This window comes from Ruditapes philippinarum, unplaced genomic scaffold (genome assembly GCF_026571515.1).
Source record: "Ruditapes philippinarum isolate M1 unplaced genomic scaffold, ASM2657151v2 ctg2754_1_1_1_1, whole genome shotgun sequence".
NCBI lineage: Eukaryota > Metazoa > Mollusca > Bivalvia > Venerida > Veneridae > Ruditapes > Ruditapes philippinarum.
In genome coordinates this window covers 55820-73935 of record NW_026865902.1, presented here as the reverse complement: position 1 = coordinate 73935, position 18116 = coordinate 55820, and the positions used below count along the sequence as shown (strand labels likewise).

The 18116-nt window shown below is 32.7% G+C and overlaps 1 protein-coding gene across 1 annotated transcript; it reads left to right on the top strand.

Annotated features, from left to right (window-relative positions):
• Window positions 1–6379: 6379 nt before the first annotated feature.
• LOC132730697 (ankyrin repeat and SOCS box protein 8-like) lies at window positions 6380–15580 on the top strand. Its single transcript, XM_060716674.1, has 4 exons — window positions 6380–6464; window positions 10398–10596; window positions 12010–12113; window positions 12310–15580. The coding sequence occupies exons 2-4, from the start codon at window positions 10470–10472 to the stop codon at window positions 12934–12936; spliced, it is 858 nt and encodes a 285-aa protein (XP_060572657.1). The 5' UTR covers window positions 6380–6464; window positions 10398–10469; the 3' UTR covers window positions 12937–15580.
• Window positions 15581–18116: the final 2536 nt, after the last annotated feature.

Genomic DNA, 18116 nt, shown 5'->3' with positions numbered 1-18116 from the left:
CAGAGGATTTGTAAAAAAATTAACATCCGTTATTATTTGTGCAATTGTAGTTATTGTGATTATTTACTTTTGGAATTGTAATGATTATTTTTGTTTGTCATGAAGAGTATCAAAAAATTTGTCAAGAAACTATTTAAATGTAATTACGTAGTACTTACATAATAGTGTTTTACTTAATACATGTATGTAGAATTAAGAAATATTTGTCATTGAGGACATTTTTAGAAATAGAAAGAAAATCAAGAATTCAATGCTGCAGGTACTGTCACAATTCAGTGAATTCATTGACTTTGTGTCCTTTGCCCCTCACTGTTGGGGGTTAAAATCCTGCCAGGGACTTTTACTTCTTTTATGTGAGAAAGCTATCTAGGATTCTGATTGAAAATTTTTGGTTTAACATGGGAACTTGTTTATGCCTGAATTAACCCTTAGACATAGCATTCTGGGGGGAAACTAAATTTACCCATGGGGTTGTGCAAGTCAAGATCAGCTATCTGATCATGGTCTGCACTGTTTGCTATTCAGTAAGTACTTATTATGAAATGATACCTAAAATTGAAGAATGGTTTTGTCCAGATTGAAATATGGACAAGTTCATTTAAGATATTTGGGGTGGTGAGGGTTAATGTACAAAAGGGCACCTGAGGTCTTCCTACACCAGGGACGCCGAAAAATTGCAATATGCCTTTTTCAGTGTCAATGATGTTAAACCAAACCAAAAACATCTGAAAGCAATGAATTCATAAAAAAAGAAAAATCTATGTGACATTGATTTCTTGAAAGAAAAAATAGTGCGGGTTGTTTTTTTATGCCCCCACAGGGTGGGAGCATATAGCGTTGCACTTGTCCGTCCGTCCGTATGTCTGTCCGTCTGTACGTCCCAAAATCTTGTGAACGCAAACTCCTCTTAAACAGATGGACATTTTTGTTAACTTACAGGGAGAACAACCTTAATGTGTAGATGGGAGTAAAGGAAAGAATTTTGCTGCGACCAAATTTAACAGAATATGCCCTTTGTTGATTTTTCACTGATCATACTATGCTAGAAATTTTCGTGAACACAACTGCCTCTTAAACCGGATTTGCAGAGTTTGCTAAACTTCCATGGGTTGAACACCTTAATGTGTAGATGCTAGAAAAGGAAGGAATTTGCGCATGCGACCAAATTTAAACAGAATGTATTGGCCCTTTGTTGTTTTCACTATATACTATGAGATTTTGTGAACACAACTCCTCTTAAACCGGATGGCAGATTTTGCTTAAACTTCCAGGGATGAACAACCTTAATGTGTAGATGGTAGTAAAGGAAGGAATCTTTGCTGCAACCAAATTTAACAGAATTATGGCCCTTTGTTGATTTTTTCACTATATACCATATATATGTTGTCAGTGGGGGCATCCGTGTCCTTTGGACACAGTTCTAGTTCTGTGTAAGTTTTTATCTGTTTTGAATTTAAATAGTTAAATAGTAGTTTATTTCAAATAATTTCACATACATATTATGTATACAAATGCAAATAACTTGAGCAATGTAGACATACTTATATATTGTAGAAAAAGGGTCTAAAGTTTAGCTTATAACAGGCAGAAAGAAATTGGCATATATTTTTTCTTTTTTACCTTATTTTTATATTTTTAATGGTCAGATATATTAACAACCCATATGACTGTATTAAACCGAAACAAATAGATAATAATGCACATAGCAGAAGCATATAAGTTGTCCACAGAATTTATTGTTTGAGTACATGACTTAACAATGTGTAGAAACATATGTGAAATAAAGCTTTAATAAGACTTTCTGGGAACAAATGAAACTTTTTTATATTGGTTCATTATTATTATTCTTCCATTAAAAAAAATTGTTAAAACATTTTTATTTCACTTAAAAACTGTTGAAATTGATTTAATAATATAGAAGTTTAGGTTGCATTTATATATTATGTTGGATTCAACTTGAATTGTAGTGATGTGAATTATATGTGAAAAAATATATGTTTTAGTAATGTTAAAAAATCATATTGTGCTGTTTTGTCATTGGTGCATGTTTTTGAATATTAAAAGTTTTAGGAAAGAATGTTTTTGTCATAATTTTTATTTGTACATTGATGAGACACTGACCTTTTGAGTCCCTCCACTTCAGAATGCTCCCTTTGTGGCTGACATGTTGTCTTTAATGGTGTAGGCATCAGAATTACAGCCATCGTTTATCCCTGCATGATCGTAAGAGGCGCCTAAATGGGATTGAATAACTGGAGTCTATGCATCTCTTAGCTCCAGCAGGAAGGGTGGTTTTGACCACTGGTGTTGCTTTGAAGATTGTAACACCCCAGGTTAGCACAAGAGAACTTTTATTTCTTTGATTTGTACATAGTTTATCATCATATACAGCATATAATTTCTGAGTAACAAATACTTTTCTGCACAATCAATCAATGTAATAATATACATTGTAATAAAACAACATTAATGATAGTATGCAAATATAATTAGGTTGGTTGTTATTTAGCCTCATTTAAATTAGGATGAACATATCAAAAAATATGAAAGAGACCAAATTTTGTATTATCATTGAACGTTATTATCCCCCACTGAAGGAATCGGGAGGGGGATATTGTTTTGGCGTTGTCCGTCCGTCCGCACTACCGGATAGGAATGGGGGCAATCTAACTAAACAGAACAAAAGAGAACAATAAACAATAGAGTTAAGGGCCATTAGCCCTCTATTAAACAAAAGAAAATAGAAAAGGCCCCTTAATTTCTTTTCCCCTCTAGTTCTCTGCAACAACTGGCTGGAATTCAAAGAAACTTTATGGGAATCTGCAATACCAAGAGTAGAAGCGCACCTATATCTTCCCCCCACCCCCCAACCCGCACCACCTCCCCCCATCCCTATACCCATTCAACAACCCTTGAGCTCCTACCTCTCCAAAACAATGTAAACTGCAGTATTTTTCATTTGGAATTTGATATATGCTTTTAATTCAATTCTCTTTATACCTCTCAAGTAAAAAACAAAACAAGAGCACCTCTAGGTGGAACATTATATGCCTGAAAGTGTTTTTTGTTGTTTTTTTTTAAGTAAAGGATGAAGCATTAATTTTGTAAGACCTGGGAATTTAATAAAGTATTACCTCCTTCAAATACCAATCCTCCTATGAAGTTTGAATATTCAATGGAACTTAAGTGTTCTGGAAACTGTTTTCAGTTTTAAAAGAAAAATGACCTTGACCTTTGACCTTGTGGCCCCAAAATCAATAGTGGTCTTTTACCCAATATGGACAATCATCCTATGAAGTTTGAACACTGTGGGCCAAATGTAACTTCAGTTATGCTCCGGAAACTGTTTTCAGTTTTAAGGTAATAGTGACCTTGACCTTGTGACCCCAAAATCAATAGGGGTCTTCTACCCAATATGCTTACCAAATTACTAACAGAAGGACGCCAGGGGGTATAACATAATATGCCCGAAATTTTTTCGGGCATATAAAAATAATACATATATATTAAAAAAAGTCATACCCCGTAAAAAATATACATATATTTTTAGTAAATGATATATTTACCATTTTTTTAAAAACATTTTTGTGGCGTGTGAAGGAAATTAAATTAAATGCATACAGTATATCAAAATACTGCAGTTTACATTATTTTGGTTAGATAGGAGTGTTGTAGAGCAGGTAAAAGGAGGGAAGGGGTTGGTGGTAACCATTCAACACTCGATCATGTGTTGATGGTTGAATTCTACATACCAGCTGACCTGTAAAAATGTACATAAGGTGGACTTTTACGTCAAGATTTACTGTATACATTGACATTGGACCAGACGGTCGATCTGGCCTTTCAAAGTAGTCGTACAACCTGAGTGAACGGTAGTACAGAGTTTTTCCTATGAAGTTTGGTTGAATGACGCTGAGGATATTTTGAATATATAAACTCATTGAACATAGCGAACAGGTCAGGCAATTGATCATGTTTATTTCACTAATTACATCTTTAACAAGTTTTAATTTATATAAACATGATGCAAGATTAAATTTTAATAATTTTGTACGATTACAGTTTCCGTAAAATTAACTTTTCATGATTTTTATTACCTCCCTTTATAAATTTTATATCTTCTCCCTTTACTGGCATTAAATTAAGAATTATTTAAATCCTAGGTATTAAACTTTGTATACCTTAGTAGCAATTTCATATACAACATAGAACTTAAAAATCACTGACCAAAATGAATTAATTGACTTCATGTGTTATTAGTTCACAATTATTTAATTTTCATGAACGTGTTTCTCGCTTTGCACGTGTTCAGCTTGAAAAATACCAATCGGAACACCTCGGGCGACCTCCGAACTTGACGGAGATTGCCGAGTTGTTACGATTGGAAAAATACGCTGGCCGAAGTGAGTAGCCCTGAATCTATGACTAGTGTGCGAGACGGTTTGAACGGCGGCACCATTTGCTGGCACAATTAAACAGCCCTTTTCAGGGCAACATTATTACCGCGGAGGTGCTCATTGACCGCTGCACAATGACCTTCTTTTGGCTTAAAATAATTTATTTGGCTAATACTCTGTGGAAATTGTAAGGATACTACTGTGCTTAAAAATTAACTCTTTCAGGGAATGGCAGGTGACAGGTAATGCGTCCGTTCTTGACTGCGAAAGCTGCTTTGTGTGCCTTAACGGGTGGATGGACTCTCATGAAGCATACTCTACATATATCACGCACAGATGCACGTGCTCGACAGCACGTGTTTCAGTTTGTTAGGACTTCAATTAAAGTCTGCGAGTTGGTACATCTAACGTTACAGAAATCATAAATAAAGACAAGTTTTCTATCATGCATTAGTGTTGCGCGTTTCTACAGACTTTTTACATTTTATTGAACTGTTGGCAGTGCTGTCACAGTCTACCCGACAACTGGTCGTGCTAATGTAGCCAATTCTATGGTAACACACTGATGACGTTATTACATTGAGTAATGGTAAGGCCAAAAATAAAATTGTTTGTTTCCTCTTCCCGACCCATTAAAATTAGGGTTGGGTAGGTAGGATGACATTTTTTTATGTGTGCATAATAATAAATATTCTGCATATATGTATAATGAACTATTGAAATTGATTTATTAAGTACAATATAGTATATGTACATGCATTACCATATCCACAACTGACATATGCAACATGCTAGCTGCTGTCTAAAATATCAGATTAGATTGCACCTATTGTACATACTCTGAAAGAAAAATATGCATGTACATTTATCCCCTAAGAATCTGAAAAAATCTTTTGGGCAGGGGCAAATATGTTGGGTAGGTAGGGAAGTGAAAACAAATTAAATTTTATGTTATGCCTTACTGCGCGTCGTTGTAGTGTCATGTATAAAAGTCTGGAAAAGGAAGAACCCTCGGAAGCAATTAATATGAAAATTGCAAACTGAGTTTGATGTCTGTTTATTAGAGATAATGTACCCACGCCCCCTTAAACTGGCTTAAGCCGGCTTCAATCCTCAACACTGACGTGCTGGAACAAGTGATTCAAAACCATTTAAGGGTACAATTTACCGTGTTCCAATTCGTGCACGTCGTTCATATATACAGGATATTATTGTATTATATTGTTCGGAAACCATTAAAAGTACGCCAACAATAATGAAAAGATTTTTATTAATAAAATTATGAGCATATCTGGGACATGATGGGTTTGATTATGTCTTTGTGTTAAAAGAAGAGTTTGCGTGTTTTAAATCTGGTCCCGCATAAGTTAGCGTACTACCTATATAAGTCTATTTATGTATTAGTTACTGAAATTTAGTATATAAACATTCTTATTTTAACAATTGAAAGAGTTAAATTTCACATCATTCTTTATATATTTATATATTTTAATGGTGCATTTCATAATTGGATAATAAAAATATCTAATTGCGTTTATTTTGTAATCTCAAAATGCACATAAAATCAACATATAATACAATTAATTATCTCCCTTTAATTCCTCCTGTAATTACGGTGTATATATTGCATTCGTGCGCATATAATTGTTTATTATTATATGTCCTTTTTCACTTCTACATCATTGTCTATTTCTGGTTTACCGTTTGACCAGATTTTCAAATAGAATCACTGCTGTAATATATTTATAGGCCTTTCTGTGGCTGTAGGTCTGACAAGTGCATCCACATGATAGATCCAAGAAACCTCTTTGTGATTCATTTAGCGGTTTAAAATTAGTTTTAGACATAATTTGCATTTTACTTTAGAGATATAGATCTACATGTATTTTTCAAATTTAATTAATTTGTATATAGACGATGTCGCTCTGTCAATTTATTATTCGTACGCGTCTTTTCATTACCTATCTGTTTTGTTATGTATAATTTCATTGGTTCTTCGTATTGCAATAAACCAACCAAAAAAGTCATAACAAAGCTGATTCCAGCCATCTGTCAAAATCAGAAAAAGTATAATTTCTTTTTCATTATTTCTATATTTTACAGTTACCGCGAAAGCGCATCATTTAAGACGCATGCAAAAATGAAACTCAATGTTTGATGTTTATAAGTTGTTGAAGTATCATTACTATGAGTATGACGCCATGGTCTTTAAGTTGTAACTTACTCTGGTGATTAAAATAGTCCAACTTAAATGACTTATTATACTGCGCGACGAGATATTGTGCTATTTTCGTGTCTGGGCAATATCTCGCCTCGTTAAAGCGAGATTCTGCCCCAGAACGACAATATCTCAAAATCAAGCTTTGGCACGTCAATATATTTTGACTTGTGATTAAAATTGCATCAAAATGTCTTGTTCAATGTATTAGACGTTACAGGCTTGTTAATTGTTATAGTTTATGTCGGTAAAGCCTGTTGCTTTGCCCAGAAGCAAAAATATCTCAAAGCGACATCATATTTATAGGACTACAAAATGTCATGTATGCATGTCTTCTTGAAGTCTCCAAACAGTGGTTTTTTTCAGTTTTGGGGGAAGGGGGTCAGTGCCCATTGGGTGGGGAAAAATAGCGCGTAAATGCCAAAAAAGGGGAATTTTCAGTGTTATTAATATTCAATAAAAAGACTTAAAATAGAGATGTACATGATTTTCTAACAATCCTATAAAATAAATAAGACAACTAATTGAAATTAGTTAACAACTTTATTAAATGAGTGATTTCAGTTCAGTTTGATTCAGTGCAATTTCATTTCCCTACTGTCATTATCAAACTCATTGATGACAGCAATCAGGTCATCAATGTTTAAGTGTCCATCATAGTTGCATATTCTAATCAGGTTGTCAAGACTGTTTTGTCCCAGTCTATTTCTGTGAGGAGTGCACAGTAGGTTCATTAAACTGAATAGCCTTTCAACGCAAGCTCCACCAGCATATCATTAGCCATTATTCACACAGATTTATTTGTTATGAAATTTTGCATACATAATCGTAGTTTCTATAATCATAATTTATCATTTCTTTGCACTGGCAGACAAGTTATTTAGTGAATTGATTGGAAATATTTATATCATGTATTATTACTAAATAAAATACGCTGAGAAAAAAATATCGAGCGTACCTCGGCTGACTTGCATTGGTCTGGTTTTTGATATTTTTCCTTTGAACCTAGCACAGAAAGTGTCTGCTGCTTAAAAAGAACATCGATACGTTTGTTCTTTGCTGAGCATTGTTTATTTATTATCTTTCGATAACACCGACTATTGTGTGACATTTTTGCAGTAAATGCGATAGTCGTAAAAGCCGTAAAGATACAGTGACAATTCGACACATCGGCAGTTCGGTAACTTGAGGATTTTCATCTTGTTACTGTTATCTCTTTTGCATAGCGTATTTTTCTTTCATTTTATAATATTCTGTTTATTTTATACTTGCCAAGTAGGCGATTGTTTAATTATAAATATTTGCATGTATTATTTCATTAAAGCCAACGGTAAATAATAAACTCAATAACCGATTCTCACGTTACCGTATTGTCTTACAGCCGCGGTAAAACGAACGACCTATGTCGCAAAGCAAGCGTAAAGTAAACATCCCTGATAATAATGATTGAGTTCATGAATTTGCTATGTGAATCAAAATAAATTGGCATATTTTACTTATGGTTTGTGTGTCTTCTTTTCTGTTTCTTGTTTGGGAATATTTTTTTGACAGTGGGGAATTTTCGCAATTTCATGGGAAAAATATATATTCCGAGAGGTGGGGAAAGGGGCCGAATATCGCCGAATATTTCGACCAAAAATAACACTGCCAAATAACATATATTTAATTCACTCACACTGAATACATGTACATCTACATCATACTGCTTCAAGCAGGTACACAGTACATTGTATACATTGCATTGATTTGAATTTTGAGACAGCTATGAGATCCCACATGCATGAGATAGGCCTACAAGGGAATCCAGGAATCAGCCTCTAGCTCTTATTAAACCCCTTGGTTCTTTTACATGCACAGTGTATAGCACTGATACATGCGAGGATTAGGCCATCCTTAAAAAAATGTTTGTTTGCAGTAACGCGACCGACTCACAAAATTTGCCCCTACTCAAAAGTTTTTTTCATGGTCTGGATAAAAATTTATTTTTTTTGAATCAGAAAATTATGCCTTGTGCTTTGTTTTTGTTCTTTTAAAGGTTAATAGAAGAAATAAAATGTAGGTATTATTTAATTAGAATTCAGTTATCAATTTATTAATTGTTACCAGATTATCAAAGCATATATTGTCCAGCATTTTGAAATTCCATGTTTATTTGGGAGTACAGTTCAAAAAAAAAAAAAAAAAAAAAAAAAAAAAAAAATCGACCTACCTACCCACCTTGAAAATTCTGGGTCGGGTTACTGCAAACAAACATTTTTTTAAGGTTGGCCTTACTTGGATTTCCTACCAGTACACCTCAAGGTACACAAAGGTGGGAAACACTGAAAGTAACTCCTAGGATCGAACCCAGGACCTCATCTAAGCTCAGTTGGCAAGACCAGAAGAACTTGAAATTCTATCAATATTACCCATAATATCCAAAATATACCCCCTATGTAGTATAGATAAACCCAAGGAATTATTCCTACATAGGTATGCGATTCAAAAAAGTTATTGATTGTATTTGATACATTTCATATATATTGATAATCGAAATGGCCTGATAGATTATTTTGATCTGTGGTTTTGTTGATTTGTTTGTGGAAAATTATGTTGGGGTAGGGAAAAAGCGTTTCATTCCTTGCATATATTTATTATATATAGGGGGTATATTTTGGATATTATCGTTACTACTATAGATGTCACGCCACCTTATACTTATTAACTTAAAATTTTTTAATACTATTATGTATACACTGGTTAAAATATTAACAAAAGTAATTGAGTAAAAGCTTTGTACATAAATCACATGATGAATTTTCTAATTGACTCTAAATTGCTAGTAGAGTTTAGATGATAATTAAATTGTATGTTTGTTCATTAACCCATTTTTGGCACCAAAACACCTGCTTTAAAATCTAGGAAAATCTAGGAAAATGGCAGTTTCAGAGTGGTTGGATATCCGTCAGATATCATAACAAAACAGAGGCATAGATATCTACATCTCTGAACAAAATAACATTAATATTAATTGGGTCTTTGGTTTAAACATATTTATTCAACAAAACATTTAACAAGTGAACAATATTTACAAAGTACATTTTGGGATTGGGCAGAAAGCTATAAAGCTTATAAATGTCCTCTCCCAATTGGGTCTTTAAAGTGTAGTTAGTATGATAAAGTGTAATATATATCTTTTATGTCCTCTAACACTGACTTGAGCTGTATTCAATTTGTCTGGGATGGATTTTTACATTTTACTGCATTGGTCCAGAGCATCCGCTGAAGAATTTCACTTGAAACTTCACATATGTGTCTTTCATTGTAGGTCTACTGCTATAGAACCATAACTCTAGCATTGATTTATACTGTATTATCTCCCTTAGTGCATATAGAAATGACTGACTTTATTATTGATAATTCCCCTTTGTGAACTTCCCATCATGCTTTTAAAGCAGCATGCCTCCAGATTCATGCTAATTTTCATGAAAATTTTGAAAATGTATTTAAATGTTTAATATTGTGAAGTAACCAAAAGGAAGCAATTTACACATTATCAATGGCACTTACAAACCACGTAAGTTACCAAAAAGTGGTCAAATATGCAAAAATGCAAAAATATAAGCTGAAAAATCAGTCATTAATCGCACATAATATGTAAAATATTACTTGAATCTTGAAACTTTTTACTTTTCCTTACATCTTTATACATTTTTCTCAAGTTTGATTTTATTGAAATATTTAGACTCATCTGGAGGCATATAACTTGAACTGATCAACCATCACCTTTTCTTACATTTCAGATTCTACTTTAGTCTGATTGGTTGACTCAAGTTATGCAGTATTGGTAACACATTGGTCAAGTTAACCAAGCAATGTGGTTAAGAATGGCTAAAGAACAAAGATTATATGACTTATCGGATAGATTAATTAGAGCTATAAGTAATTGGCAGACATTTTCTGCAGATGATGATGATGATGTCGAACACTTAATAGAAAGAGGTTTGTGTTTTACATATCAAGGCTTTGGTGCGAAACAGCTATAACTCATATAACGCAATGAAGGAGTTATTTCTTTTTCGCACCAATCCATCAATATATTCATTTTGCTTTCTTTGTCAAGCCATTTATCCTGTTGAGTTTTGTAAAATTAATGTACATGATTGTACTTTTAATTTGGAGCCTCTAAACATAAAATTTGAAATTTTGACATAAATTTGCTGGTGCACTTAAAACAGAAAGATAATTAAGATATTATTCAAAAAGAAATTGAAAATGGTATTTTGTGCAATTATTAGTTCGATTTGAGTGAAAAGCGTTGGGTCATAATCATATGAATATTCATTCTGGGGAAAAAAAACAGAGTAAGTGTGAACTTTTGCACATAAGTGATTGGTCAGTGATTTTTTTTCCAATTTTCAAAACAACCTGTGGCTTTCTGAAGGGGAAAATATAGCGCGATAAATCAGAAAAAGGGAAAACCTGAAATCAAATTCCAACAACTGCAAATGGGATTTACCCACACATTTTATGAAAAAAATTAATTTCAATTTAATTTATCATGCATGGTACATAGCAGAGGCTATCTGTAGGGACAGATTTCTGTCTTCTAGCTGATATAAGTCAGATGCTATTAAGTCATGGTTCTGGTAAGGAAGAGCACAAGGCATTTTAGGGGAAAATATTAGCATTTTTAGGGAAAAATATACCTATTTTTGGCTAGAGGAAACAGCCTTTATTCGGCTGTAAAATACAGTGAAAAAAAATCACTGTTGGTCTAGACCAACATCAAATGGAACATTAATCTCGAATGTTTATTTCCAGTACGTTATGTCAAAAAACCTCAGTGGAGTCCCTTTAAGTGATGTAAATATCAAAAAGCTATACCGCTACTTGATTATTCAGGTCAGACTGATTCGATGTAGCTTGACTTTTTATAGAACAGTTGGACAGCAGAGTTTGCAAATTCCACTTGTCAAATCATACTCTTGAGATTGCAATTTTTGAAGTGTTTTACTCAAAGTTGGTAAACATGTAAACAAGTTTATCCTATATACTCTAATGACACAAAGTGACAAATAAACTTTAGCCATCATAGCTTTATGCTACAGTACCCTTCACAATGGAGTGATCAATGCATTATGCTTATTATCTTTATATATTAACCGAATTGAAACTGATCACTAGATCGGGAAAAAACCCAACATTTGTTAAGTTTCAGAGTATCTTTGAACAATGATTTCATTATAAACAGATTGGCAATCCATATCATTGGTTGAAATGCTGTTAAAATTTGTTGTATTTTCAGTCTGCAGATTAAAAATATCCGCCTTTACCTTTGGCCAAATCTGTTGTTTTTGTTGGCACGTCTGTTGCCTCCAGTATTAATAAAAACGCTGATTTTGATTTTGACAGGAGCTGATGTGAACCGACTACACGGAACTTTACTACCATTACAGTGTGCGTGTATGGTCAGTGATAGTCTAGTGCTCCGTTTGTTGTTAAGGAAAGGAGCTAAGGTATCTATTTTGTCATGCACCCATTATTTCAATCTATTCTGTATCAATTATACAAGAAAAATACAAGAAAATCAATTATTTTCAACCAATAGCTGTTTTTCAGAATATATTCTTTACTCTCAAAAAAGCAAACAAATAATGACATTGTCTATAATGATATGTATTATTAGCTTCATTCATACAAAATTACTTGCAGGTAAATGAATTTGATGGGTATGAGAGAACGGCAATGCATTATGCTGCGGAGCGGGACGTTTTCTGCGTAGAAATGCTTCTTGAAAACGGTGCCGATATTAACATAGGCGATGGAAATGATGACACTCCTTTACACTGGGCGACATTCAAAAATAATGTACCATGTGTAAAACTTTTACTTCAAAGAGGGGCCAAGGTCGACCCGTTAGATTATAACCATGACACACCATTAGCGTGGGCGGCTCGAAAAGGTCATGTCGAAATAATACAAATCCTTTTAGACTACAATGCAGATGGTCATATTGCTAACCTCAGAGAGTTATCGCCAATTGAAAAAGCGGTTCAGGTCCAAAGTAGCGGGCTTAATACTGAAAATGATAATAGAAGTCTGGACCTGTTGTTAAAGGCGACATGTAAACTGACTGCGACCGATTCACAGAGACGAGCAATAAAGGAAGATAATCGTCTAGGAGAATTGTTGTCGGCAAGAGTCGAGATGCCGTGTTCTTTGCAGGGTCATTGCCGTTATTCAATACGCAGGTCGTTTGGATATCGGTACCTACCAAATGTTATACCAAAATTACCGATACCATCAAGATTACGAGATTTTATTGCTCTGAAATGTTGACAGTATTAATGATATTTTTTTTGTGGTGTTAAGTGGCAGCTGAAAGTAGTTTTTGTTAAGGATGTATTACTGATATGATAGGTTTAAATATGTGTTTTTACCTTGCCAGTTAATTATTTAAATACTTTTATGACAATAAACTTTGTCTCATAAATTTTGAAATTTTAACACGGAAACCCTAAAGATAATTAACCCAAACTATAATTAAACTATTCACTTTTTGTTCGCATGAAAATACACATTCAGAAAATTGTTTTGTTTTTTTAAACAAAAGGCATAAAGTTTGGGAAACTTTCAAATATTTTTAGAAATTTTGAAAAAATCCATAAAATTTGAAATTCATAAAAGAGGGACACTTGAAACAAAAAAAAATAGGCAAAAAATGATTTAACAAAAACACACTCTGAATTAAATCTAAAAACTATTAATTTTTGTCTTTGATTCAATCCCTTTAAAAAAGTAAGATTCACTTTGTTACTGGGGAAAATAAATCTCACTTATGAATGGGAAATAATATCTCACTGACGAGCATGGAAATTGTATCTCACTGAATGGTGGGGAAAATAATAAAAAATATCTTACTGATGAGTGTGAAAATACATTTGCTGTAAAGGGGAAAAATATATCTCTTTGATAAGTGGAAAAATAAACCTTTCCAGAGAACTGGAAAAAATGCATCACAATGGCAAGTGAGAAAAATATATCACATAGTCATATTGGAGGAAAAAATATCACACTTAATACTGGGAATATCATATCTCTTTGGAAAGTGAGAAAAACTATATCACAATTAAAATGATAAATAAAATCTCACCAAATACTTTGGAAAAAAAAATATAAAAATCTCACCAACTTCTTTGGCCAAAAACCGTATCAAGAATTACTTTGATCCCATATCATGAGTGAAAAAAACCCAAAAGTTTTCCCAAAGTAGGACTAATTCGGACTCATTATTTATATGAGCCGTGTCACAACAAAACCAACATAATGGGTTTGCGACCAGCATGGATCCAGACCAGCCTGCGCATCCGCTCAGTCTTATCAGGATCCATGCTGTTCGCTTACAAACCCTATAACAAGTAAAGAAACTGATGGCGAACAGCATGGTTCCTGATCAGACTGCGCGGATGCGCAGGCTGGTCTGGATCCATGCTGGTCGCATACCCACTATGTTGGTTTTGTCATGACGCGGCTCATTTATCTGTACTTTCATTGATGAGGTGAATGTTGATGTCACTCTGCAAGTCTTGTGTGTAATGTATGTAAGTTATTATTGAATCTTTGTGTATATTTTTGTATAATTAGATAACACTGTTAAATCTCAGCACTTCTCTAGCTTATATAAGATTTATGACACTTTAGAAAGTGTTGTAAATAGTGTTTTTAAGAATATGGGGTGACATGTAAAATATAAAAACTTTAAAGCTGCATTCCTCTAGATGTTGGCCAAAATTTTCATGAAAATCATCCTTGACAGAATTTTTACTCATATATCAAGGAAAGTCAAGATATTCAGTAAATAATTTACCTGTTATATACATTTATGAATGAGTTTGCAGTATTTATCACCTTCTTTCAATAGGAAAAGTTCTATCAGCATATTCTGACCTGTTTTTTTGTATATTTTAAAATTAAGTGTAATTTGCAATGTAAATTACTTTCTTTGTTTGCTTGACAATATTTTACCTTTTAATACATTTGAAAAAAAAAAATGAAAATAAGCATAAATCTGGAGGCATGCTGCTTTAATTAATAAGTTAAGGGCACTTAAGGTAAACAATATGTAAGTAAAATATACTTGAGATTGTATTAAAGCATGCAAAATTAATGATTAGTATTTATTGACAAAGTATCAAATTAGCAAAAAAATGATTCTGCCATATACATGAAATGCATAATATCATAGCTTATGAATATTTAGATATGTCTTAAACTATTCAAGCGTATTGGCTGTCTGCAGTTTACACAATTTTTGTTTGAAGTTTGATAAAAAAAAAATACCAAAATGAACCTGTATGAAAGTGATATGTTAGTATATTTCTTTTTGAACGAATGTTACAATAAAAATTACATGCTAGTATTGTTTAACTGTTTAAGACATGTAAGACTTGCTTAAAGGTCCATTACACCACAGTATACCTATATGTTTATTTCTCAAAAGCTATTCATTTTCTGGGGCCTAATAATAGTTTTCAAAAACTTACTCGCTAGCCGATCCCCTGAATCATTTTTTTTCTTTTTGCTTCGGTTGCCTTTTATCAATTAGAATAATGATAATAATTCATTATTTTGTATGGAAGTCAAAATACTACTGTATTTACATTTTGATAAGTTTTTGACAAATAATTTCACATTTATCAATACTTTTTTCAGATAATAAGCATCTAACATATGCTCTTAAACCATTAATATTATACTGTTGAGAAACTTATGATTGCCCTTTCTTAAGAATAAAACTGTCATTTGTTTCTGTGGCATAATTTCTTTTTAAAAATATACTATGCTCAAATTTGATATTAGAGAATATTGATAATTGCTACACAGTCTCTTTGTAAATATAGAATAAACACGTTTTGACTTAATATGAAGTAGATATGTTACATAAAAAATTCTACAGGTGGTCACAAAATATGAATATACAATGTCATTAAAAACAGGCAGTCTTTTTAAAAAAGGACCAACTTTACTTGAAATGTAATAGGGAACACAGCTTCCCATACATTGTTTGTTCATTCTTTTATTCAAATTAAACATATTGTGTAAAAATTTTATAGATTTTACTAAATTTCTAAAGATATTTTACTCAAGGATGAGCATAGTATGTCTTTAAAATAGCAACATTTATGCACATGTGTGTTTAAAATTATGAAAACATTTTATGTTACAAATGTTTAAAGAATTTACCATAAGAATATGAAAACAACATAATTTTACCAATTTTTAAATTGTATTAAAATAAAATGATAATGAATAACTTTATACCCTTTTACTTTACTTTTTGGAAGTTTTATTTGAATTTATACAAACTTTTAGAGGTTTTCTCCTTTAATAAAGGAATATTTTAGAATTGTTGGTAATTGTACACGTTTATTTGTTGATTTTTGTCAAATTAATTGTTGATATTTATCAAATTAGTTGTTGATATTTGTCAAAGTATTTGATATTTGCACACAATAATTAAGTTTAGTCAGTAATTTTTATTCTGACATTTTTAGCTCGACTTTTCTATGAAAAGGGGAGCTATCCTACTCGCCCCGGCGTCGGCGTCGGCGTTGGCGTCACACCTTGGTTAAGTTTTTCGTACCACCCCACTTTATTTCAGAAGTATTACAAGTATGGCTTTGAAACTTACCATACTTGTTCACCATCATAACCTCCATCTACAGACAAGAGTACATAACTCTGTCAAGGTTTTTGACAGAATTATGGCCCTTTTTTGACTTAGAAAGTGTATTGAGCTTGGTTAAGTTTTTTGTACCACCTCACTTTATTTCAAAACCATTGGAGGTATTGCTTTGAAACTGACCATACTTGTTTACCATCACGACCTTCATCAACAGACAAGAGGACATAACTCTGTCAAGGTTTTTGACAGAATTATGCCCCTTTTTGACTTAGAAAATACATTGAATATGGGTAAAATCCACTTATTGCCTTAACCCTTTGAGATATTGCTTTGAAACTTTTAATGCTATTTCACATCATTACCCCCATCTGTACGCAAGAGAAGGTAACTCTGTCAAGGATTTGTTTTAAAAATTAAGGCCTTTTATCGACTTAGAATCTTGGTTAAGTTTTTAGTACCAGTCCACTTTTTGACTGAACTGTTTGAGATATTAATTTTTTAGTTTTTAGTACCAGCCCTCTTTTGACTTAAACATTTCAAACTTTGCTGCAGTGTTCAAGGGTATCACACAATTCAGTAAAATAATTCTTCACTAAATATCTTAATGCTCATGGCCATTGTTCACTTTAAAAATACAGAGATTCTTGTATTTCCTTTTACTGCAAAAACTTTTTTTATTGGCAAGCAATAAAAAAGTCGAGCGCGCTGTCTTACGGACAGCTCTTGTTAAAGATTAGCAGCAAGGACAAAGCAAGGCCAGTCTTTGCATTCGAGTAGTCTTACCTGGCTCCTTTCTACCGGTTACACAATGTACATGTATTTTATATTTAAACATTGAAGTCCCTTTAAAGATCCTGTAACTAAATTTTTTATGGTTTGTGTATCATAAATATGATGCTCAAATGAAGATTTATCAATATTGTAAGTTCCAAAAAAGCATTATTTGTAAAGATATTACCAATCTTCTTTACCATGAAAATATGAGCATAATGTCACATATTAAGGTACAAACAAGTGTACGAAGACTGTATTAGGATTTTATGCTCCTACAAAGTGGGAGCATATAGCGTTGCACTTGTCCATCCGTCCGTCCGTATGTCTGGCCGAGCCAACATTTGATTATTATGAGCTTCATTCCGTAGTTAAATAAAGAACATAAACTCATAAAATTGAAATTAAGAGCTATTTTTTTGAGCTTATTTTGCTTATGGACGTTGGTCCAGGTGGTGTTTATGAGCTCATTTGCCTCATAAACATCAAATTTTGGTACGTCCGTACGTCCCGAAATCTTGTAAAGGCAACTCCTCTTAAACCGGATGGCAAATTTTGCCTAATATTCCAGGGATGAACAACCTTAATGTGTAGATGGAAGTAAAGGAGGAATTTTTGCTGCGACCAAATAGAATTATGGCCCTTTGTCGATGTTTTCACAATATACCATATATATGTTGTCATTGGGGACATCCGTATCCTTTGGACAAAGTTCTAGTTATCTCATATATTGATGGTGTTACAAAATCATTATTTTTACAGGTGTTAGAGAGTGGAATAGAAAAATGAAATTTAATAGTGCTACTATTTTGAATTTATTGTTTGCAATTGTAATCATTTCCAGATCCTGCAACACAATTTTTTCATGGTTTTATTTCATAAGTATAATGAATTTATCAATATTGTAAATTCCAAGAAGCATTATTTATAAAGAAATTACCAAATTCAACATTTTGTGTAAATAAAGGGAGGTTAAAAGAAAGTTATTTTCCATAAATTCTAAGTCAAATTTTCCAATAAGTAATGAATGCATATAATTTATTGAGTCAATATAATGTGCACA